This window comes from Pan paniscus, chromosome 4 (genome assembly GCF_029289425.2).
Source record: "Pan paniscus chromosome 4, NHGRI_mPanPan1-v2.0_pri, whole genome shotgun sequence".
NCBI lineage: Eukaryota > Metazoa > Chordata > Mammalia > Primates > Hominidae > Pan > Pan paniscus.
This window is the reverse complement of record NC_073253.2, coordinates 19,779,379-19,806,149: the sequence shown is the minus strand read 5'-3', so window position 1 is coordinate 19,806,149 and position 26,771 is coordinate 19,779,379. Positions and strand designations below refer to the sequence as shown.

Below are 26,771 nucleotides of genomic sequence, written 5' to 3'. Positions count from 1 at the left end.
CAGCTCCTTCCCTAGCAAAGAATCATCAAGTCCAAAATGTCTTTAGTATAGAGATTGAGAAAACATGTCTAAAACTAGATATTTTATGCTCATCAGCCTGGTCTTAGGAATGTCACACTTAAAATAATTGCCTGCATTTTAAATATTGTTTATTCTTTCATATTCTAAGGGATCAAATCCACTTAACACTATTACATCAATTTTTTTTAGAATTAACAAAAAATGTATAGAATGGTGTATAGAAAGTGTATAGAATTAGGAGGTAATTGATTTTATACAGAAAATTTTAAAAACTAAATTTCTAACATCAGTATAATAAAAAATTTAATATTAAGTAGAATTCCTTAAAGTACTAAGACTAGAAGATGACCCTTATTTCAGTTACAAAAGTAAAATCAGCTATTTGTAGTATCCACTAAGCTAATATTTTTGAGCCAGCTACAATGTGCCAGACATTATTTTTAGATGATGCAAATACAATAGCAATCACAACACAAACTTCTTCAGTGTCATGGAACTTACATTCTAATGATATCAGAAGAGAAATTAAACACGCTGCTGTGTTGTTTTTCCTAGCTTCTGTCTTGTTGAAAATCTAAAATCAAATTCCCTATCATTTCATCTTACCATTGTAATTATGTATGTTGTCTGCTCATGTAGATTAATATTTTTCTAAGCCAAGTCAAAATAAGCAGTATTTTTAATTGTTGTATGTACATAGTAAGTATATAGACTTAGGGAGTACAGGAGATATTTTGATACAGGCATATAATGCGTGATGAAAACATCAAGGTTAGTGGAGTATCCGTCCCCTTGAAGCATTTGTCCTTTGTGTTACAAACAATCCAATTATATTCTTAGTCATTTTAAAATGTACAATTAAATTATTGACTATAGTCACCCTGTTTTATTGTCAAATATTAGATCTTATCCTTTCCATTTTTTTTTGTACCCATTAATCATTCCCACTGCCCCCACCCCAACTATTCTGCCCAGCCTTTGGTAAACCATCATTCTGCTTCGATTGTTTAATTTTCAGCTCCCACAAATAAGTGAGAACATGTGAAGTTTGCCTTTCTGTGCCTGGCTTATTTCACTTAACATAATGACCTCCAGTTCCATCCATGTTGTTGCAAATTACTGGATCTCATTCTTTTTTATAGCTGAATAGTACTCCATTGTGTATATGTACCACATTTTCTTTATCCATTTGTCTGTTGATGGACACTTTGGTTGCTTCCAAATCCTGGCTTATTGTAACTAGTACTGTAAGCAACATGGAAGTGCAGATATCTCTTTGATATACAGATTTTCTTTCTTTTGGGTGTATACCTAGAGAGATTGCTGGATCATATGGCAACTCTATTTTTAGTATTTTGAGGAACCTCCAAATGGTTCCTCATGGTGTTTGTACTAATTTACATTCCCACCAACAGTGTATGAGGGTTCCCTTTGCTCCATATCCTCGCCAGCATTTGTTATTGCCTGACTTTTGGATAAAAGCCACTTTAGCTGAGACGATATCTCATTATAGTTTTGATTTGCATTTCTCTAATGATCAATGTTGCTGAGCATCTTTTCATATATCTATTCGCCATTTGTATGTCTTCTTTTAAGAAATGTCTGTTCAGATCTTTTGCCCATTATTTAATCCGATTATTAGATTTTTTTCCTGTTAAGTTGTTTGAGCTCCTTATATATTCTGGTTATAAATATCTTGTCAGATGGATAGTTTTCAAATGTTTTCTCCCATCTGTGGGTTGTCTCTTCACTTTTTTTTATTGTTCCCCTTGTTGGGCAGAAGCTTTTTAACTTGATGTGATCCCATTTGTCTATTTTTATTTTAGTTGTCCGTGTTTGTGGGGTATTACTCAAGAAATATTTGTCCAGTCCAGTGTCCTAGAGAGTTTCCCCAATGCTTTCTTTCAGTAATTTCATAGTTTGAGGTCTCAGATTTAATCTTTAATCCATTTTGATTTGATTTTTAATGTGGTAAGAGATAGAGATCTAGTTTCATTTTTCTGTGTATGGATATCCAGTTTTCCCAGCACCATTTATTGAAGAGACTGTTCCTTCCCCAATGTATGTTCTTGGCACCTTTGTCAAAAATGAGTTCACTGTAGGTGTATGGAGTTGTTTCTGGGTTCTCTGATCTGTTCCATTGGTCTTACGTGTCTGTTTTTATGCCAGTACCATGCTATTTTGGTTACTAAAGCTCTGTAGTATAATTTGAAGGCAGGTAATATGATTCCTCCAATTTTGTTCTTTTTGCTCAGGATAGCTTGGACTATGCTGGGTTGTTTTTGTTGTTTTTTGTTTGTTTATTTTTTCTTTTTTGTGGTTCCATATACATTTTAGGATTGTTTATTTCTACGAAGAATGTTATTGGTATTTTGATATGGATTGCATTGAATCTGTAAATTGCTTTCAGTAGTACGGACATTTTAACAATATTGATTCTTCCAATCCACGAACATGGAATATCTTTTCAGTTTTTTGTGTCTTCTCAATTGCTTTCATCAATGTTTTATAGTGCTCATTGTAGAGATCTTTTACTTCCTTAATTAATTCCTAAGTATTTTTTTGTAGCTGTTACTTTCTTCATTTCTGAAGGATTACTTCATGGGATGGGATTACTTTCTTCATTTCTTTTTCAGATTGTTTGCTGTTGGCATATAGAAATGCTACTGATCTTTGTTTGTTGATTTTGTGTCCTGCAACTTTACTGAACTTATCATTTCTAATAGTTTTTTGGTGGAGTCTTTATGTTTTTCCAAATGAAAGTTTACATCATCTGCAAACAAGAATAATTTGACTCCTTCCTTTTCAATTCGGATGCCCTTTATTTCTTTCTCTTATCTTATTAGCTAGGACTTCCAGTACTATGTTCAATAACAGTGGTGACAGTGGGCATTCTTGTTGTGTTCCAGATCTTAGAGGAAGGACTTTCAGTTTTTCCTCATTCAGCATGATACTAGCTGTGGGTCTGTTGTATGTGTCTTTATGTTGAGGTATGTTCCTTCTATACCCAGTATTTTTTGTGGTGGGGGTGGGTAAACATAAAGGGATGTTGAATTTTATTAAAAGCTTTTTCAGCATCAGTTGAAATGATCATATGGTTTTCGTCCTTCATTCTGTTGATATGATGTCTCACGTAAGTGTATACTTTTTTTTTTTTTTTTTTTGAGATGGATTCTTGCTCTGTCACTAGGCTGGAGTGCAGTGGCACGATCTCAGCTCACTGCAACCTCCACCTCCCAGGTTCAAACGATTCTCCTACCTTAGCCTCCTGAGTAGCTGGAACTACAGGCGCACGCCACTACACCCGGCTAATTTTTTGTATTTTAGTAGAGATGGGGTTTCACAATGTTGGCCAGGATGGTCTCGATCTCCTGACCTCGTGATCTGCCCGCCTCGGCCTCCCAAATTGCTGGGATTACAGGCGTGAGCCATTGTGCCCAGCCAAGTCTATACTTTTCATGTCTTCTATTCTGAGACTTAAAAATTGACTGAGATTTGCACTTAGTACTCTCAATATGGTGATCATTTTCATTAAGTTTTTTGGATTGGAACCGGGCGCAGTAGCTCATGCCTGTAACCCCAGCACTTTGGGAGGCCAAGGCGGGCGGATCACTTGGGCTCAGGAGCTCGAGACCAGCCTGGCCAACATGGTGAAACCCTGTCTCTACTAGAAATACAAAAAACTACCCAGACTCTGGGTCTTCTCAGCTATATCACTTCTAATCCCAACTTTGACCTGCCAGACTCTTTTTGGCTCAAGTTCCATCTCCCTTGTGACTCTTTCTCTACCTCATAGCTGCATCTTAAACACCTCCAGTTACTGGATTATTTTCTTTCTAAATTTAAATTCTGTAAATAGGGATGATAGGCCTAACTTATATTTCATGCAAGACTCCATCATAAGTTAAGTGCTGGCCACGTTAAGTGCTAGTGCTTACGTTAGGTGCCCATACCTGGCCAGTCGACAGGCTAGAAAGGGAGTTAAATCCTACATAATGTGGCCAACTAGGTCACTCCTTCAGCAAGAGCTGTGGATATGGTGATGTGTCTGCTGCAATGACTGCTTAGTAAATTCTATTAACAACAGATAATCTGGCAATAACCCACCCGCTTTGTTTTTTCAGATTTGATGGCATTTTGTCTGGGTTACATTTTCTGTATAATATTGAAAAACAAAGGTTTACAAAAATTGTAAATGTTATAGTCAAATTGATATGTTAATTACTTTAAAAGCATTAGAAAAATAATCTCCTTTTGGATATAAAATGGTGAATGTGATCTAAACCGTTTTTAGATTCATAGCTGAAGTATTTTATTACAGTTTTTTCCATAAAGTAGCCTTTGGCATTTATTTTTAAAAGTACAATAGTAGGAGAGTTTTATGTCTGAGTGATTATGAGGTGGAAATACCAATTTGTTAGCTTAGCAAGTCTCATTAAGCACCTGCCTGGATCAATGTCTTGCATGTAGCACATATTCATTATTTCTTTAATTGAATCAAAAAGGCTGCCTTTGTTTAAGCTCAGACTACATTAAACATGTATACTCTGTCAAGGGCTACAGTCATCTAGGAATTCAAAGTTGTAAATATTAGTGCTTCCACAATGATGAATTCACAAGCAGACCAGAAAATGGCTAGGTGAGATTTCACAAGATAAAATCCCTGAATACTCACCTCCACACACACACATGCAAACAAAACTTTTCTTTGAAATATATTTACTATCATTATTATCATATAACCAATATAATTTGTGATATAATTAATATTACTGTTTAATAGAGAAAAATCTGTGATTTTAATCATATTTGCAAAGAAATCCATGAATAAGAAAAGATTAAGGGGCATTAGCTATTATAATTTTACCAAAAAATGAAACAGTTGGAATTAATAAAAGTAATAAATGTAAAAGCATGCATATTTTGAGCGTTTAAATAACGTATATTTTAAAATGATGTTCCAACCTGAATTTGCCAGGGTAGATGTTATTCAGTCAACTAAAACAGACTGTTTTTGGGAGTGATCATATGTAAAGAAGATGGATGACAGCCTTGTAAATCCTTTTAAAAATTGTATGTGTGTTTCTCTCAAATTTGAGAGAAGAATTTTTTTTAAGAGATGAGGTCTCATTTTGTCACCTAGGCTGGAGTAAAGTGGCAGGATCATAGCTCACTGAAACCTTAAACTCCTGACCATAAGTGATCCTCCCTGGTCAGCCTCCCAAGTAGCTAGGACCACAGGCACATACCACCATGCCCAGCGAAGAATTTTTTTTTTTTTTTTTTGGAGAGACAAGGTCTCACTATGTTGCCCTGACTGGTCTCAAACTCCTGGGCTCAAACAATCCTCCTACCTCAGCCTCCCAAAGCCCTGGGATTACAGATGTGAGCCCCCACACCAAGTCCAGAAAAGAGCATTTAATGGGAATGAATATAGATTCCTTTTTTTCTTACAGAATTTATTAGGTCAATACAGAAATTTGCAAGGGCATTTTTCAGAATTATCGTTTTTCGAATATTTTGATTGTGAGACTTACCAGAAACACATTAGCTGCTATAATCCCATCAATAACAATGAGAAAAAGAGAGAGATCACAGAATTCCAAGTCTGAGATAGTTAATCATCTTCAGTAGACTCTTAGGAAGCTGAAGGTTTATGTTTAGGCTCCTACTTCATGTGGAAAGAAAACTGTGATAGTCTCATCATCAATTTAAGGTATATTTTTTCAGATATAATTGTTACTATGTAAACTAATCCTGTGCTACTTGTAAACTGATTGTATCCAATATTTTAGCAGTAGAATTTGGCACACTGCCACAGAAAACCCACACAGTAATGGCAAATATACAAATTTATGTAATAATTAGTTGGTAATGTGTTAAGTAGTTTTGTTTTTCATTTGTATTAGTGAGAAGTTTTTTGTTGTTAAAAATAACTAATTTAACTGCTGATTGTTGGTTAGTATATTTGGCTATCACCTGTTTTCTGGAATTGAACCAAGATAGAATAATTCTCCTATTTATAGGCTACTGTTGAAGCCCCATTTTGATTATCCTCCATTTTGATTGAATTTTGATTAAAATTTGAGGATTTCTGCAGAAAAAAATTCTTAAACTGTGCATCTCAAACCTTAATATACACACAAATGACTTGGGCAACTTCTTAGATGCCCTTTGTGATTCAGTGAGTCTAGGATGGTGTATTAGTCTGTTCTCATGCTGCCATTAAAGACATACCCAAGACTGGGTAATTTAGAAAGAAAAAGAGGTTTAATGGACTCACAGTTCCACGTGGCTTGGGAGGCCTCACAGTCATGGTGGAAGGTGAAAGGCACATCTTACATGGCAGCAGGCAAAAGAGAATGAAAAATCAAGTGAAAGGGGAAAGCTTTTAAAAACCATCGGATCTCGGGAGACTTCTTCACTACCACGAGAACAGTATGGGGGAAACCATCCCCATGATTCAATTACGGTGAGTCCCACCAGGTCCCTCCCACAACATATGGGAATTATGGGATCTCCCAGAAGCTGCTGATGTTGCTGGTCCATGGACCACACTTGGAGTAGCAAGGATATAAAGAACTGGACCTCTGGTGGAAGTAGGACAAGATTCACAAATTGTGAATATCTTTATCAGAAATGTGTGGTGATTATTTGTATCCCTTTGAGAAGAAAAGCCCCTCTTATATTTCTATAAAGAGTTGAAGTAGACATTGGGCCACTTAAGAGGGGCATGATATAATGAAACACTGAAGCCTCTCTAAGTTTGTAGAGGACAATCTTCTTCAAGATAGGTATGCTCCATATCTGAGCTCCTACCTGAGGATAGATTAGAGTGGTGTCTTCCATTGCACACTGTGTGTAATGAGAGAATGAGAATGAAAAAGGTAATAACGTCTTACTGTTATTACGACAATAGTTTTGACCTCATGGGCTCACTGAGAGTGTTTGGGAATCCTTAGGGATCCCTGTACTACACTTTGAGAGATGCTGGCGTAGAGGAAACTATACATTGTATAGCTGTGCCTATTGCAAGCAGCAGGGTAAATTTATATTGAGAACAGCCATTGAATCATAAAATATCTGAGCCACAGGTAGTTTTGGATCCTCCTCATTGATGCAAGTCCTTTTTAATTGTCCTGATTGAAACCATACTCTTGGTATTCTGGACAAAATACATAGAAATGGAATGGTAAAAAATTGGTTCAAAATACCCCCAGTGGTTAAGTAATTAGAAAGCTTTTATTTGGAAAAAGTTATAGCAATTACTGGTGGCGGGGAAGAACACTTAGAACGATGAGACAAAGAAGTAGCTCTGAGCATATGAGCGAAAGATATGATTTCCAGGTGCAATAGTTTAGCCTGATTAAGAGACCATCACTCTTGTAAGAAGGGGCTGGATACATTGGTTAGTAGAGAGAATTATAATGTCAAAAGAGTTATCTTATTATTGTAATTGTAATATATTATGAAGTTGCATATTCATATTCTCATTCCATATTTTACTCGTTGGACTCACTGACTGGAAGGTAGCTTGGGCCGGAAAGAAGAACTTTCTGGACTAAGAATTGCAGCTCCTGTAGCAGCCTACTGCTTAGGCTGCATCTACTCCTCTTATTGTGTTTCATGATGGCCCAGGAAGGTTGGGCTGGACCAGGAAGTAGTGAAAGTAGAATGGAGAGTCATTGATTATAATTATTAATCTTTTTTGAATACATTAAACAGTGCTAAATGATTTTAAACTACTGTAGTATATTCATCTACTGAATACATCACTTTATACCCATGTTCTTCCTCACTAAGTTGCAAAGAAATAAATTGTTATTTTACACTTCAGGCACAGTGAACGTGGGTCAACTAATCAAAGAAGTGAAAAAGTTTGAGAAAGGTAAAAATACCTTTTGCCTTTAACCATAATCTTGTCTCTGCTGCATTAACAGTGCTTGAAATCATTTGTTATAACTCTACTTAAGTACCAGCAATTATGGGAATCATGCTAAAGCCATACTTATGAAAAGGCAAGAGAGGATACCACTAAGATAATAGAGAATCACATATTATTTAGTTAGAGGACAATCGCATATTATTTAGTTATAAAGCCAAGTTTGAAATCTGGCCATAATGATTAGAGTAGGCCAAAATTAACTTTATTTGAGCCATTTTACACTTAAGGGGACCTTGGTTAAAAGAATCTCAGGAACACAGTTAAAAAAAAATAAGGAGAAGGCATAAATTTATTACCAGAAAGGTTAAATGATGTCACACTTAATCACTGTTGTAGCAAAAGATGCAAGCTGGGTTCAATATAGCCATCTTTCAAGGCTTGAAAATCTTTCTTTGAGATGGTCTAGACTCGCTCATGATCTAGACTACATCATGAAGTCCAGTGGTTAGGTCAGTTAGCACAATCAGGACAATAGTCTAACCTGAGTTAATCCAAGGAGTGGCAACTAATTAGGTTGTATTAAAAGCCTGCTTGTTGTAATAGTTTCTCAGCCATATTTTCTCATGTAATACTCTCTGATTGAAAAGAAAGTACTTTGGTTCCTAAACATAGAATATAAATATGTGTCCTATTCCTTCTCTCAAAATCTGAGTTCTACCACACATACTGCTGGTGTTATAAACCCGTAAAATTCCACCTCTGCAACAATACTAATAGTCACATATAGTAAGAGTTAGCTATGATTTAAGCAAAAGATGAGACGCCAGTGTCAGATTGTTTTGGTGGTGTGATGAATACAAAACTTCCTATTTTAGGGTTTCCCATCTGTTAGAATTAATTAGAATCTGTTAGATGTAATTCTGCTGAAATTATGGTTTTTATTATTTTTATCAAAATATATTGAATATCTACAAAGAAAAATGAATTTTTATTATAGCTATTTAAATTTATTTACCTGCATTCAGAAGTCAGGGTATAAAATTTTTCTATTTTAGCTTATATATGGGTGGTTAGTCATTTTGTATGAATTGCAATTTCTCTTAAGTGGAGTATTATGTTTTAGTATAAAATATTTTTTATTTGTGAGTTGGTATCTGGATTTTTAAAACACTTTTCTCAATAGATAGATCACTTCAGAGATACCTATTTCAACAGAAACTTAAAAAGCAAGCTTCCTAGAAATGCCCAGGACTGCTTTCTAACCAATTATGTCAGCTACATAGACTTAGATCTTTATTGAGAAAAATCAAGCAGTCAGATAAAATAAAGATTTAGAGAAAGTGAATTAATTGTTTGAGAAAGTGAATTAATTGAATTATTTAATTTGTAAATCAGAAATAAAGAAAATATCTCTGGTTTATAATGGATATGAAATTTGTATCACTATTAGCTTAGATAGCTCAGATTATAGTTAAAATTGTTCTTTTAATAAAGAAAAGATAGAGCTGGAAACAATTTAAAACCTGAAACTTCAGCAACACATGAAGTATACATGGTAGGTAGATTTTTAAAACTATAAATGTTTAGTGATAAAAGGAAATTATAGTAGCTTTGGTTAGGAATAATATCTTCTAAGTGAAAAAAAGAAAAATATTAGAAAATCCAGTAAATAAGGAGAAATACTAGAATCTGAAACATTTTGTTTAAATATCTTGCTATAAGAAAAGTTAACCGTTCTACATAATCTTTCACAGTTTTAAAGAACACATAAGTGAATATTCAATTCTTGGCTTTTTTTCTATTTTTTTTAATTTGTAATGCTCAATAACTTTCTTTTTGAGATCTAATATAGTTATTCTGAACATTTACAAGACTGAGTCTAAAAATTGTTTTCCATGTTGTTTTCTTAGTGTATGCTTAGTATGTTTTTAAAACTTTTTAATATACCTGACAATATACGTGTCTTTTTGCTCCCTCAGTAATCGTGTGGAAGCGTGGACAAGAGATGTTGCTTTCTTACTCAGACAAGAAGGCAGGCCCGTGGTTAATCTTATCCGTAACAGGACTAAAGTCAGAGTGATGGAAAGGGATTGGCAGAATACAGACAAAGCAGTAAATTGGTTAAGAAAGGAAGCAATTAATTACACTGAACCATTTGTTATTTACTTGGGATTAAATTTACCACACCCTTACCCTTCACCATCTTCTGGAGAAAATTTTGGATCTTCAACATTTCACACATCTCTTTATTGGCTTGAAAAAGTAAGTAACTACATTGTGTGTGCTCAAAAGTAGATTTATATATGTGGCTTATTGGTATTTGCTCATTGTTTCTTTTATTATCACTTTTAAAGAAAAATTTGAAAATTGTATATTCAAACTTGACCAATAACTAGTATGATAAAAACTAAAGGGACAATTTTACAGAAATAAGTGTTAAAAGTCAGAAGCCTGCTTCTGGATTGAATTCATTTGCTAAGGATATGTCTATAAAAAGAGAAACTAAAAGGCATTCTCTTAGAAATGTAGGCAGCTCTCACTTTGCACCATTCCAGATTGTAAAAATGACCATGCAAGGTGAAACCATATAAAACAACCTTAATAAATGGGGAAAATGACCATTTTCTGGCACTTTTAAAAACATTTATCAAAATATTTTGAATTATGTTACTTTTGGTTAAAAATTGGAAAAGGAAAAATAAACTAATATTTATATAGTGCACTATAATGAAAACACTAGAAACATTGAGAATTTTTTTGGTTAAAAAAACTTACCAGTAGATTGAAGAGTGCTTGCCTTCTCATCATAAAACTTATGATACAGAGAAAGCATCTTTTCCAAGACTTGGCAAATTGTCATTGTTTCTTTCTAAATTTGGATTACCTTCCAACATTTTAACTTTTGCACTTTCAATGTAATGAAATATCTCCAAGTTCATTTAATGTGAAAAATTTTGCCAATATCGCTTTCTGTGGGACATCTTTATCCTTTTCTTCACAACAGCCTTCCTCATTTATGCTTGTAAATGTGCCTTCACTAAGTTCCTCTGGCTACATTTCTAGTGTCTCTTGAATGACAGCAGTGTCAACATTCCCAGCTCAGCTATTTCTTCTATAACTTCATTTACATTTGATTTGAATTTCACTTCCAGCCTTGTCACTTTTCCTTTTTTTACTGCATGTTCATCTTTGTTGACTTCTCTTCATTATCTGTTTTTATAAAGTGTCACATTAATTTATCACTAGGATACAAGTACATGCTTTGTTGTCTGTGCATGTACCAGATAACTAATCACTGACACATTTTAAAAGAAACAATATGATTAGTCACTGAATGGCATACATATCTGTTGTATACCCAGTGATTTATACTAAAGAGCTAGCAGCATATCAGTGTGAAAGTTTGTACTTCTTGCAGTTATTCACAGTTAACATACCCTGGTAACTGAAGTCTACTGGGGTAATTTTGTTAGGGGACTGGTATTATTTAACAATACTGTGATAACTGAAATTCATGCATATCAAACCACATGATGCATGTTCTACCTGTATTTTGAAATGTGTAATAGTAAATCAATTTTAAGTTACTTGAAAAACTAATCAGTTAATTCAACTAAAAATCCTCTGCACAGCAAAAGAAATAATCAGCATAATGAACAACCACAGAGTGTGAGAAAATCTTCACAATCTATACATCTGACAAAAGACTAATATCCAGAACCTACAAGAAACTCAAACAGAGTAGCAAGAAAAAAAAAAATCCCATCAAAAAGTGGGCTAAGGACATGAATAGGGCTCACGCCTGTAATCCCAGCACTTTGGAAAGCTGAGGCAGGTGGATCACCTGAGGTCAGGAGTTCGAGACCAGCCAGACCAACACGGTGAAACCCCATCTCTACTAAAAATATGAAAATTAGCAGGTGTGGTGGTGTGTACCTGTAATCCCAGCTACTCAGGAGGCTAAGGCTGGAGAATTGCTTGAACCTGGGAGGCGGAGGTTACAGTGAACCGAGATTGCACCATTGCACCCCAGCCTGGGCGACAAGAGCAAAACTCCATCTCAAAGAAAAAAGACATGAATAGACAGTTCTCAAAAGAAGATATACAAATGGCCAACAAATATATGAGAAAATGCTCAACATCACTAATGATCAGGGAAATGCAAATTAGAACCATAATGTGATACCACCTTACTCCTGCAAGAATGGTCATAATAAAAAAAAAAATCAAAAAATAATAGATGTTGGCGGGGATGTGGTGAAAAGGGAACAATTTTACACTGCTGGTGGGAATGTAAACTAGTACAACCACGATGGAAAACAGTGTGGAGATTCCTTAGCTAAAAGTCGAACTACCTTCTAATCCAGCAATCCCACTACATGGTATCTACTCAGAGGAAAAGAAGTCATTATACGAAAAAGATACTTGCTCTCACGTGTTTATAGCAGCACAATTCACAATTGCAAAAATATAGAACCAGCCCAAATGCCCATCACTCAACCAGTGGATAAAGAAATTGTGGTATATATACCATGAAATACTACTTGGCCGTAAGAAAGGAATGAATCATTTGCAGCAACCTGGATGAAATTGGAGACCGTTATTCTAAATGAAGTGACTCAGGAATGGAAAACCAAACATCATATGTTCTCACTAATAAGTGGGAGCTAAGCTATGAGGATGCAGAGTGGACTTTGGGGACTGGTTGGGGGAAGGTGGATAGGGGTGAGGGATAAAAGACTACATACAAATTTGGTACAGTGTATACTGCTTGGGTGATGAGTGCACCAAAATCTCAGAAATCACCCTAAAGAACTTATTCATGCAGCCACGCCTGTTCCCCAAAAACCTGTGGAAATTAAAAGTTAGTTTAAAAAAACTAATCAGAAACACGATTTAGTCCATCCTATTTTAAAGAAAATAATGTCAGTGTTTTAGATACTTTATATCTTCTTTAAAAGTTCTAAGTGGTTTCATCTTCAAAAATTTGTCTGGAGTTAGTACTAGCCAAATGACATGAGTTAAATGACTTTCAACCAAATACTAAGTAAATGTTTGAACTTTTTGAAAGTTACATGACTAAAATATATATGAATTCAAGATCTAGTTCTAATTTTTTTTTACCAACACTGTACATAAGCATTTATATGTGTTAAAGAGTCATATTTGTTTTTGACAAGTGCTTGGCTATCTCACTAGATATTGTCATTTTTACTAGTGAATTATTGGAGAAAAGGAGTCCGTATTCTGAGGTTGTTGATTCTGAAGTTTTGGTCACACAACTATATACTAAAGTGCTTGGATACTTTTCTGGATTAGCATGTACTGTCTAATATAGCTCATATTTTTTATTGGCCTGTATAATTTTTAAAAATTTTACCACTATCTCATGATATATATACACATATTGATATATACCTTCTGTTATGACAGTATTAACAATTTTTTCCTAATTTATGTATTGATTTACTATTTTATTTACATATTTACACTGTTCTTTTCTACTATTCTAAGTAATTAAACATTGTTGATTTCACCATACATACTTATTGGAGGAAAGAAATAGCACTATTTTGCTAGCATAACTAAGTTTTTTCTCCCCTTTTTAGGTGTCTCATGATGCCATCAAAATCCCAAAGTGGTCACCTTTGTCAGAAATGCACCCTATAGATTATTACTCTTCTTATACAAAAAACTGCACTGGAAGATTTACAAAAAAAGAAATTAAGAATATTAGAGCATTTTATTATGCTATGTGTGCTGAGACAGATGCCATGCTTGGTAGGTGGTATAATTAATAAGCAATTACATGAAGAAAAATTATAATATTTTTCCAACAGTCTGTAATCATGCTGCTTGGTGACTTGCATGAACAGCCTCAGATATTTCTTACAACAGTTGCTTATAACTATAGGAATCTTGACACTTATCAAAACTTGATAACTTGCATTATTGATAGAATGAAAAGCTCTTTATATCTTAATGATTCAGAAATTCTCAGATTCATAAATGCTCAGATTTATTCACACATAAAGAAAGGGTCACAGAAGGCTATCATCTACTTGAAACGTTTTACTGTCCTTAAACAGGAATCAATATTCAGCCAAGCACAGGTACACATGTGATGGGTAATTGTAACGCAGCTTAGGTTTCTAGAGATGAGAAAATTTACTTGTAGAATCTTGTGACTCCCCAAAACTTATAATAACCATGAAACAAATTCATTCTCCCCAGGCCCTTTAGAGCATGGCTTAACTAAAGTTTCTCCATGTATATTCTGGTCCAGAATCATACCGAATTTTCTTCCCTCATTCAAGCTCAAGACCACCTCAAAACTAAACCTGCCTTCATCACATGACTGTCAAGAACATTTTGCCTGTTCACTTATAGAGCTATGGAAGTTTCCAGTTCATGTGTGGAAAAACCCTGGTTTAAAAATCTGTTTTATAACAAAAGTTATTTTCATAAATTAATGTCATTTATTTTGCTGCACTTAGGAATGAAGCATAATTGTACTAGTGAAGCGTAGGTAGCACCTCTTCTGTACAGAGTAAACTTTGGAAGTGACAAGTGAATGTTTTTTGTTAAAAAAAAATTCACTGGGTAAAAATAGAAAAGTATACAGCAAGAAGCAAAAAGGCCATATGGACAAATTATTTATAATATAGCAAGTATAAAAATGTATTGGCCAGGTATAAAAATGTATAGGCTCATGCCTATAATCCCAGCACTTTGGGAGGCTGAGGCAGGTGGATCACCTGAGGTCAGGAGTTCGAGACCAGCCTGGCCAACATGGCGAAACCCTGTCTCTACTAAAATACAAAAATTAGCCGGGTGTGGTGGCACACACGTGTGATCCCAGCTACTTGGGAGACTGAGGCAAGAGAATCACTTGAACCTGGGAGGCAGAGGTTGCAGTGAGTGGAGATCGTGCCACTGCACTCCAGCCTGGGTGACAGAGCAAGACTACGTCTCAAAAAAAAAAAAAAAAAAAGTATTTAAGGACTCATAAGGACTTTCAAAGTACTCAATGCAAATAAGATCTTAAGTAATTTTCTTTAATCATGAGCACATCTGTCAAATTGTATTTCATTGATATTCTCTGATGTTAGAGAATGTCCTCCCATTTGCATACTAGAAATTGCATTTGAAAGTTTATAGCCATTCATTCATCTGTATCTATTAAAATGAAAGAATGTTGCTGTAGGGAGTGTGGGAATACTACTCTTGATGTCTCTTCAGAGAAGAAAAATATGTAGCAACTCCCTTACATCAAGTTACAAAATTTATGGAATATATTGTATCTTAATTTTTTTTTTTTTTTTGAGATAGAGTCTAGTTCTGTCTCCAGGCTGGAGTGCAGTGGTGGGGTCTCTGCTTACTGTAACCTCTGCCTCTTGGGTTCAAGCGATTCTCCTGCCTCAGCCTCCCGAGTAGCTGGGATTATAGGCACGCGCCACCACGCCCAGCTAATTTTTGAATTTTTAGTAGAGACGGGGTTTCACCATGTTGGTCAGGCTGGTCTCAATCTCCTGACCTCATGATCCTCCCAAAGTGCTGGGATTACAGGCATGAGCCACCGCGACTGGCCTGTAAATTTTTAAATCTACACCGGTCTTTTCACCAAATAGTATTTAATACTGTTCATTGTGTTTGTTAACAAACATTAAGTACCTACTAGCTGTAAGGCACTATGTTGGGCACTGGGGGAGTACAGTATGTTGAATACTATTAAGAAATCACTCATTAATTAAGACATTTGTGGCTCACGCCTGTAATCCCAGCACTTTGGGAGGCCGAGGCAAGCGGATCACAAGGTCAAGGGATCAAGACAATCCTGGCCAACATGATGAAACCCCATCTCTACTAAAAATACAAAAATTAGCTGGGTGTGGCAGTGTGCGCCCGTAGTCCCAGCTACTCAGGAGGCTGAGGCAGGAGAATCACTTGAACCCGGGAGGCGGAGGTTGCAGTGAACCAAGATCACACCACTGCACTCCAGCCTGGTGACAGAGTGAGACTCTGTCTCAAAAGCAAACAAACGAAAAAAAAATTAAGGACAATCTAGTGTCTTTTCCCACCTCAAGGTCTTATATTTTGTTTCATCTGCCTGGAACACCCTTCCCTTTGCTTTCTACATGGCTGGCTTATTCTGTCTTTAGATCCCAGCTCAGTTGTTACCTCCTCAGGGATGTCTTCCCCAACCACTCTAACTCAGTGTGCCAGCTCCATCATTCTGCTTACTTTATACCTTGTCAGGTTGTTTACATAGTAATACTAATTATTCGTCTGTTTACCATCTGTCTCCCTAGAAGAACACAAGCTTCATGAGGGCAGGGACATTCTTTTATTTTTATTTTAAGTTCCAGGGTACATGTGCAGGGTATGCAGGTTTGTTACATAGGTAAACGTGTGCATAGGTAAAAGGTGGTTTGCTGCACCTATCAACCCATCACCTAGGTATTAAGCCCGGCATGCATTAGCTATTTTCCCTAATGCTCTCCCTTCCCTGGCAGGCCCCAATGTGTATTGTTCCCCTCCCTGTGTTCATGTGTTCTCATTGTTCAGCTCCCACTTATAAGTGAGAACATGCAGTGTTTGGTTTTCTGTTCCTGCATTAGTTAGCTAAAGATAATGGCTTCTAGCTCCATCCATGTCCCCGCAAAGGACATGATCTCATTCCTTTTTATAGCTGCGTAGTATTGCGTGGTGTAGATGTACCACATTTTCTTTATCCAGTCTATTGTTGGTGGGCATTTGTGTTGATTCCATGTCTTTGCTATTGTGAATAGTGCTGCAGTGAATACACATGTGCATGTATCTTTGTAATAGAATGATGTATATTCCTTTGGGTATATACCCAGTAATTGGATTGCTAGGTCAAATGGTGTTTCTGGTTCTAAATTTTTGAGGAATTGCCACACTGTCTTCCACAATGGCTGAACTAATTTACATTCCCACCAACAGTGTAAAAGCATTCCTATTTCTCCACAACCTCTCCAACATCTGTTGTTTCTTGACTTTGTAATAATTACCATTCTAACTGGCAATTATTTATTGCCAGTTAGACATTTATTGAATGAGCATAATCGGTAAACATTTATTGAATGAGCATAAATGCTAAGAATTACAATGTGTTGTTGTAACTACAGTAATATGCAAGTTGTAGGCATCCTGAAGAACAAAGTGATTTACTCTACCTAGAAGAGCAGGGAATGGTGCTTTGCTAGAGAGATAATGCATGTTTGAGCTGGGTCATAAAGGAAGAATAGGAATTTGTCAAGTAGACTGTGGGAGAAAGGGCATTCACCATAAATGGCAGAGTATATGCAGAGGCAAGAAAGCGTAAACTAATATGGTGTGTGTTTAGGAGGTTCTGAGCAGGTTAGGATTGTTGAAAGGTAAAGGTCTAGCAGGTAGCCAAGGGTGCTGAGTGTGGAGAGTGGACAGGGGCATTGCTTGTTATGCTAAAGAATTCGACAGTGGGCAGCTATGAAAAAGTTTCAAGCAGGGATGTGACACAATGGAGTGATTAGGTAATTTAGAAAGATAGACACCAGGATAGTACAAGCAGGGGAAAGAGGAGTAGGGGCAAGACCGATTAGTAAGTAATTCCAGTTGTCCAGCTGAAAAATCAAGAGAGTCTCAACTCTGCGAATAACTCCATAGAGCAGTGAATGTCAATCCTGATTACACCTCAGAATCTGTAGGTTTTTAAATTAATATACACTCTTCTACCCAGATTTAGGAACTGCCAAAATAGGGATGACCCCTCTCTCTGGCCTGTGCTTTCTTGTGATTCTCTTAATTACAGTAGGAGGAAGTTCGAGAACACTGAGACAGGAACTGGTCAGAGGAATTTTACTGTCCCATTATTCCCTATCCAAGAAGATGCTAAATCAAACTTGTACACTATCTGTCCTGCTTCCAGCCCTTCTTCAAAGGTGGGATTTCCATAATCCTCAGCCAACTTTATGAGCATGATCTGGTGATTGCTTAGAGATTTGGGAGAAAAAGTAGCAGAGAAGAGGAGTTCTGACTGCTCTTATCACTTCCTGTTGCACAGAAACTGTGGGTCAGAGGTGATACCAATCTTTTTATCATCTGAGACATGTAAAGTGCTCATATCCGACTGATCTTTCTTTTCTCATTCAAGGCACTAAGGGGAAGATTTGTTCCCCTCTTCTCTGGTAGAAACCTAGAAAACAAGCCGGCATGATCTCCAGATAAGCAGCTTTGAGCAAGAGTTCCCATGGGTATTATATTTTCTTCTTCCTCTAGTCAGCTGAAGAGCAAGCAGTAGACAGACCACTGTCAACTTTAGACTTAACTTGAGAACAGTAGGTAATATTCAGATGTTAAGAAGCATAGTAACAAACTCTTATAGGGTAGAGTGGTTATAAACTTAATGTGATAGAATAAAACATGAACTGAAAGTTTTAATTGGTTTATCATGATTTCTATTGTAGGTGAAATTATTTTGGCCCTTCATCAATTAGATCTTCTTCAGAAAACTATTGTCATATACTCCTCAGACCATGGAGAGCTGGCCATGGAACATCGACAGTTTTATAAAATGAGCATGTACGAGGCTAGTGCGCATGTTCCACTTTTGATGATGGGACCAGGAATTAAAGCCGGCCTACAAGTATCAAATGTGGTTTCTCTTGTGGATATTTACCCTACCATGCTTGGTAAGTAATGCAGTTCTGTAAATATTTATTTGTAATAATGCTGGAGAATGCAACTGAAGAGGTCAGTTAGTCAGTCTTTCAGTTAGTAGTCAGAGGCCCTGCTGACTTGTTTATAACCCTGAGCAACTCATTCAACTGTGAGTCAAATCTGTACTCTGAAGAATGAAGAGATTGTTTTTCATGTCCCTGTGGCCTTCACTTACTATAGCCATTTTCCCTCAAAAGATTTGTATTCAGGATATGATTGTAAAGTAAGCCATGTAAGATATTCGGGTTCATAACCTTATAGATATGATTTGTATATCATTTGATTGTCTACCACCACCTCCTTAAAATGTAAGCATTTCCTTTCTGAATTATTCTATCCACTTTGAAACTAGTATGAACATATTCCTCCTCAGACTCTTTAGATAGTTCTGTACTATTTGCTTTACTAGCTTCTTAATGTCTACAAGCATAGCCATATGTCTAGAAAAGCAACATATGGATAAGGGTAGTTAGCAGTTTTTGTTGAAGATACTAGAATAACGACAATCAAATTCAAAGGAAATCATAGAACTAACTTCTAGTTTCTATCTCATTTAGCAAAGTACTTTAAATTCATTAGCATTTAAACACTAGTTTCTCTGTTCTAAGGCACCATCAATTGGAAAAAGTACCCTCAATTCATAAATTTTGGTGAAAGAAAAAAAAATAGCACAAGATATGTTCTCTAATTTCAGAAATGTTAAAATGTGAAAGAAAGATGCATCTTAAAATCAAAGAAATCAGAGTTCTTTTTATCTGCTTCCTTCTGCCACAAAGTTCTTCCCTTAATTTAACTAAATTTATTTAGAGTTAATTTAAACCAGCGTCCTTTCCTCTTTTATTTCATATCCCTTCTCATATAATTACACATACTTCTTTCCAGTTCCTTGAACTTTTTTTTTTTTTTTTTTTTTTGTGATGGAGTTTCGCTTTTTCACCCAGGCTGGAGTGCAGTGGTGCGATTTCGGCTCACTGCAACCTCTCCCTAACAGTTTCAAGTGATTCTCCTGCCTCAGCCTCCTGAGTAGCTGGGATTACAGGTGCCTGCCACCATGTCCAGCTAATTTTTGTGTTTTTAGTAGAGATGGGGTTTCACCATGTTGGCCAGGCTGGTCTCAAACTCCTGACCTTGTGATCTGCCCACCTCAGCCTCCCAAAGTGCTGGGATTACAGGCATGAGCCACTAAGCATGGCCAGTTCTTTGAATTTTTAATCTCTTCTGTTTCTTAGTCATCATTTGCTGGTTTCCCTTTATCCCAAAGTAATGATCACACTCAGCCATATCTGGGCCACTTTCTCATTCCATTAGTTTCTAGCCGATCACTATTACTTTTCCTCATTTCTGTGTTTTTTTTAAAGAAGTTTATATAGAATTGTGTATATTTGGGTCTCTTTTATTAGCATATTTAGAGTTTTATGAATATATATGAATTTAGAGTTTTATGAATATATGCATATATTCTTTACAATTTCCTTCCTTAATTTTTCTTCATGTAGAACTCTCCCTACCCTCCCCATTCCCAAAGAAAATCTTCCTTGGGTCATCTTTGCTTGACTTTTTAGCCTCATTCTGTTTTCTTGAGGTATAGTGACCAGAACTGCAAAAAGGTATTGTAAAAGATTATGGAAAGCTGGGGTGATTCTTTCTCCGTTTTTCCCTCAGTATATTTCAAAGTGATAGTTGCCATTTTATCTATTTGACTCTAGCAGCTAAATAGTTAAATATCTTTAGGGAGTTGTCTACAGTGAGCCCTATTCAATTCTTAGACATTCTGTCATCATATATGTTAGTTAATTAAAATGCATGGTTTAAATCATTTTTCTTTAAACATTATTTTATATTTGCCCACAATGCAAATTTTGTACTCTACAATCTTGAGAAGATACCATTATTACTTCTTGCCATTTTATACATCATAAAAGTTAAAGGTCATCTGCAAACTAGCAGATTTCATAATGTATTTAACAGGTCATATAAGAAAATACTAAATAAAATTTGTTAGAATGGGGAAATTCTCATGCATCTACCTATCACTGCCTAATTTATGTTACTTGCTAATAAGAATTTCTCTAGCTAAGAAAATACTGTCTCAGAAACTCCTCTAAATTCCATCCCAACTCTTCTGTAAATGATGTAAATTCCCTGCACCTGTAGGTTTTTTTCTGCAATTTGTCAATTATTATAATTTTCTAAAACTATAGTTTTATATAGATTTTTATTTTTCATAAGATTCTTGGTAATAGACTCCTTCTAAGTCACATTTCCCTGCAGAATATGTTTTATTAACAGCATTTAGATCATGTGTTGATTAGACCTCCTCAGTAAGAGTAAAGGAAATAAAGTAAAAAATAAATCTCTCCAGTTCTAAACTGAAAAATTAACATCTTCGTGGCTTAGCACAGTTTATAATGTGTTTCACATTGAATATTATTTTTATTATCAGAAGAGGGAAAGCTACATTTAAATGATTTTTTTAGTTGGGGAAGAGTGAGTGGAGGAGAATACCTATGGATGGGTCTTTATATAAAACACTGAAACATTCTATTAACCAGATGTTAACCAGTGATAATGGTAGAAAGAGAACAATGCAACAAAAGCCTTATGCTGGAGCCAGGAGACAACATTGTAACACAATTATTTACTTAAATTAATCTTTTTATAAATGATAAAGGTTTAATATTCATAGAGCTCTTATAAATCTGTAAGAAAAAGAGGAATACCTTATTAACAGATGGATCAAAAGAAATAAGCAGTTCACAACAGAAAATATACACAAATGGCCAATATATTTTTAAAGAATCAAAGTCAGTGGTCATAAAAATATTACAACAGAAAAATATTTTTCTTTCACATATAAAGTTGACAAAGGTTAAGAAGAATTAGAAAATCTTATATTAGAAATAGTCCTTCTTGCTGGGCGCGGTGGCTCACGCCTGTAATCCCAACACTTTGGGAGGTGGAGGCGGGTGGATCACGAGGTCAGGAGATCGAGACTGTCCTGGCTAACATGGTGAAACCCTGTCTCTACTAAAAATGCAAAAAATTAGCTGGCGTGGTGGCAGGCGCCTGTAGTCCCAGCTACTTGAGAGGCTGAGGCAGGAGAATGGCGTGAACCTGGGAGACGGAGCTTGCAATGAGCCAAGATCGTGCCACTGCACTCCAGCCTGGGTGACAGAGCGAGACTACGTCTCAAACAAAAAAAAAAAAGAAAGAAATAGTCCTTCTCATATACTGCTACTGGGAATATAAACTGATACAAATGTTTTGTAGGCAAATGTGACGTTACATTTCATATTTCTTAGAAATGTGCATACGTTTTGACCTAGAAATCCTAATTTTAGGAAATAACCTGTAGATATGCACAAATATTTATCTCCCTGGATATTTATTACCATATTAAGAATTAGAAACAATATGAATATCTAGTAGTAATGATTGGATTAAAAATAGTCAATTCTAATGCAAATCAAAACCACAATGAGATAGCATCTCACAACAGTCAAAATGGCAATTATTAAAAAGTCAAAAAGCAACAGATGTTGGTGAGGCTGCAGAGAAAGGGGAACACTTATACAGTGTTGGTGGGAGTGTAAATTAGTTCAGCCACTGTGGGAAGCAGTTTGGAGATTTCTCAAAGAACTTAAAACAGAGCTACCATTAGACCCAGCAATCCCATTACTGGGTACATACCAAAAAATACATAAATCATTCTACCAAAAAGACATGCACTTGCAGCACTATTCACAATAGTAAAGGCATGGAATCAACCTAGGTGCCCATTAGTGGTGGACTGAATAAAGAAAATGTGGCACATATACACCATGGAATACTACAAAGCCATCAAAAATGAAATAATGGCCTTTACAGCAACATGAACGGAGCTGGAGGCCATTATCCTAAGCAAATTAACACAATAACAGAAAACCAAATACCGGATGTTCTCACTTATAAGTGAGAACTAAACATTGGTTACTCATGGACATAAAAATGCCAACAAGAAACACTGGGGACTACTAGAAGGGAGAGGGAGGGAGGGAGGGAGGGAGGGAGGGGGCCAGAGGGCCAGAGGTTGATAAACTGTTGGGCACTATGCCCAGTACCTGGGTGATGCAATCATTCCTATCCCAAACCTCAACATCAAGTAATATACCCAGGGAACAAACCTGCACATGTACCCACTGAATCTAAAACGTTGAAAAAAAAAGTCAATTAATTTTAACAAGTGAAATGTGTGAAAATTGCCCCCATGTATTAAAAAGAAAATGAAGGCTTTAAAACTGTACAAATTGATGTTTTTGTTTTGTTTTGTTTCCTTTTTAGATACTGTGTCCATCTAATTTACTGTCCAAATTAGCAGGTTTTTAGAGTACTATTAACAATTACACCAGCATTAACAGGCAGAAACTGAGGCTACTCTTTATTTAACAGCCTTAGGAGCCAACAGAACAAAGATCATTCTGATGGTCTACGTTTAATCTGATGGATCATTCAACCTTTTAAGATAAAATTCCTCAGTGCTGGAACAGTTTAAAGCTACTTTATTCGTGATTAATTCTAAAATTAGACCTGTGAGACAGTATGTTCTACTTCACCTCTGCTTAATAAACAAACTTATACATATTTTGATAAAACATCTACAAAGGACTTCTTATTTTGTTCTAACCAATTAGGAGCTTAAAATAGATATAAGCCAGTATCTATTCTTAGAGCTCTCAAAGTCCTTTCTTTATTAGTTTAGCTGTAGCTTTATTATTTTGTATGAATCCCGTTTACACACACAGAGGAGAAGCTTATAAAGAAAAATGATATGAAGAGAAAAATTTGTTTTGAAATTGATTTTTCAAGGATAAACTTTGCTTACAGTGTATTTGACTTTTAAAATATTTGAGTCTTCTGGAAACTAAAAATGAAATTAAAATCCTGAAATGTCTGTTAAACAGAAAAAAACACTTCTGGTATCAAAAAATATATATATATATCTCAAGCCAAAACCTCAAGCGATAGTTCCTCCTCACTTCCATTCTGTGGATCTTAGAAATGTATAAAAGATGGTTATTCTACCTTCAATAGAAAGATATTGAATAGGAAAAACCAATTGGAATTCCTGTTTTAATAAACCTATCTTACTATCAAGAGGCTATTGAAATTTAAGATGCAACAATACTTTATTTCAAAGTTTGAATTTACAAGTCATTTTTTAAAAGGTATTTTAAAAGAGTGGTTTTTTTAAAGAAAATATTTTATGATAAAATAGGAAGAATATGCTTAGTTTATTTGTGCTTTTGGATCAAATAAACTAATTCTATCACTAGTGTGATAGGATACTATTACATTATCATTTCCTAATACCAGCAGGAAAATGACATTTATGAATAGGAATTCTTTATAATATTAATATTAAAGTTGATATTATTTCTGAGATTATTTAAAAATTACTTCCTGAAATATTTTCTTCTCTAATACCTGGTATCAGCTTCTTTTAGCTCAGTAAGAACTAAAGGTGTCTCGTTTTGTAGTTAAAATTGTTTTGATTTCTATTTTTAAGCTTATTTTCATGTGAATTGTTTTCTGTAATATTCTTTCTGTAAAACACCTGCCTTTCTCCACTTAAAAGATAAGTCTAGATTTTTTTAATTTTGAGAATGTAATTATACAAAAATGCAGTTGTAGTTAAAAGAATATTTCATTGCTAGTGATTTAAATTTCAAAACCCTTCTTGTTACAGGACCTTAGTGGAAGCCTGGGGGTTGGCAGGTGTTTTGCATAGATTCTTGTGTTTTTATTGGCTGAGGAATATTATGAAGTTGGCTAACTACAGTAAGGCAAGGCTTATGGTGTAGTATTAAAAGTACAGAGATTGTAAGGTCAGACTGCCTAAGTTCAAACCCCTCTTTACTCGTTACCAACTGCGTAATCTTGGGCAGGTTACTCAACATGTCTGGTCTTCAATTTTCTCATCAATGAAAATGGGGATAGGGCAGGCGTGGTGGCTCACGCCTGTAATCCCAGCACTTTGGGAGGCCAGGGTGGGCAGATCACTTGAGGTCAAGAGTTCAAGACCAGCCTGGCCAACATGGTGAAACCCCGTTTCTACTAAAAATACAAAAATCAGCCAGGCGTGGTGATGTGCACCTGTAATCCCAGCTACTCGGGAGGCTGAGGCAGGAGAATCACTTGAACCTGGGAGGCAGAGGTTGCAGTGAGCCAAGATTGCGCCACTGCACTCCAGCCTGGGTGACAGAGTGATACTCTGCCTCAAAAAAAAAAGGGGGGGGGTAATAGTGGCTATTTCATAGCTCAGAACAATGCCTGGAACATGGTAAACAATTAAATGTTAGATATGGTTATCATTAATACGTTTCATTCTTCTTAGATATGCTCTAAAAAATGTGTATATTAGTTTGCATCATTGCCATACCACTCAAATCCATTATGTACTGATATGGTCAGGAAGAAATATAATATCATCTCTCTTCAGGAGATCATCACACATATCCAGGCCTGCATTTTTACCATTTGTTTACTGTTTTACATTAAGTCACTCTTGCTTAAGAACCCTGCGGTTACTTCTAGTCTGTGCTTATACTCCCATGAAAGATGAAGCTTATTTAAAATGGAGTTAGAATGACAGGTTTGCCAGGAGAAATAAATATGCAAAATGATTTTAAATAAAAATCAAACAGCTTTTTGAAAAGCAGTCTAAACTAAAGCACTTTTAAGGGAATTATTGATAAATATATGAAAAATGAAAACCCAATTTTCTGAGGCACAGAAAAACCAATAAATACTTGAAGTATTTATTAAATATTATGGTTATTTCACATGGGTTTTATCAATTTACAGAGGTATTTTATTCTATCAATAATAGACTGGAATCCCAAGTTCCCCTTATCTCTTGCCTGGATTCCTGCAATAGCTTCCTAACTCTCTCTGACCTTCTGCCCTTACCCACTTTTAGTCAATTCACCATTCTGTTGTTAGTGTCAGACTGTCACACCTCTGCTCAAAACCCTCTACTGATTTCCCATTTCACCTAGAGTAAAATTTCAGTGTCTTTAATTAGGCTTTGAGAGTCCAACATGATCTCTTCTCTTCCCCAACTCATCTCTTATAATTTTATCCCTCACTTACACTACTCCAGCCAAACAGGCCTGCTTGGTGTTTGGGGAATAAACCAAGTAGGTTCCTGCCTTGGGGACTGTACACTTGCTGTTCCCCTGGGGGAATGCCCTTTCCCCAGATAACTGTAGGGCTCACTCTAGCCCCTCCTCGGGACACTGTCTAAATGTGACCTTCTCAGAGGGGTCTTCCCTGACCACCCTGTATAAAACAGCACATACCCACATGCCTGCCATCACTCTCTATCTCCCTTACCCTGCTTTCTTCTTCTTCATTGCACTTACGACCATCTGACACAGCTGTTTCTGCCTGCCCACATTAGAATGTTAGCTCTGGGAGAGCTTTTCTGCCTTGTCCAGTGTTGTTTCCCTACAGCTAGAACAGCACCTGGTTTGCTGAATGAATTTTAAAAATGAACACTTGAATGGACTCTTTCCCAGTTTACTAATGACTTCTCATAAACACAGGAGAAACATAAGTTTCTTAGTCTTCCAAGCTTCCTTAGGAAAATTAAGAATGGTTCTAAAATAAGGCATTTCTAAGTATGAAAGGTTATTAAAATGCTGAGTACAAGAACTTGCCATAGTCATGAGTATGTGCCAGTGGGTTCCTGCCTCCCAACCTTCCTTAAAGACTTCTTCTCTCTCTTCCCATGCCTTGCTGGTGGTGCCTCCTGATGGCTGACACACAGACCACCCTTACCCAGCCTCTTCCCTCACAGCCTTCTTTCCACTGCTTACAGTAGGTAGTCTCTGTGTCTTGGAGCACAGTTAGTTTCACCCAGGCAAGCCTTCTCTCCCGGGCACATCCTCTTTAACCTCTTTTCTCCTCTTTTTGTTTTTAACCAGTCACCTCTGAAATACTCCTCTCTTCTTTCTTTCCTTATCTCTGAACAAAAAAGCCACTAATTTTGATTGGTTGGCAGAAAATTAATACTTGTGATAGTCTTCTTCCAAGGAAAATGGAAGCTACAAACTTTTTTTTATCAAGTTATATATGAAACAACTACCTTCAGAAGATTTAT

General features: G+C 36.0%; 1 protein-coding gene across 1 annotated transcript in view; it reads left to right on the top strand.

Annotated features, from left to right (window-relative positions):
* Positions 1-26,771, top strand: part of ARSK (arylsulfatase family member K) — a 48,923-nt gene that overhangs the window by 17,935 nt on the left and 4,217 nt on the right. The window contains exons 4-6 of the mRNA XM_008976347.6: positions 9,886-10,168; positions 13,516-13,687; positions 18,376-18,600. Coding sequence (XP_008974595.3) covers positions 9,886-10,168; positions 13,516-13,687; positions 18,376-18,600 — 680 coding nt within the window. The remainder of the gene's footprint in view (positions 1-9,885; positions 10,169-13,515; positions 13,688-18,375; positions 18,601-26,771) is intronic.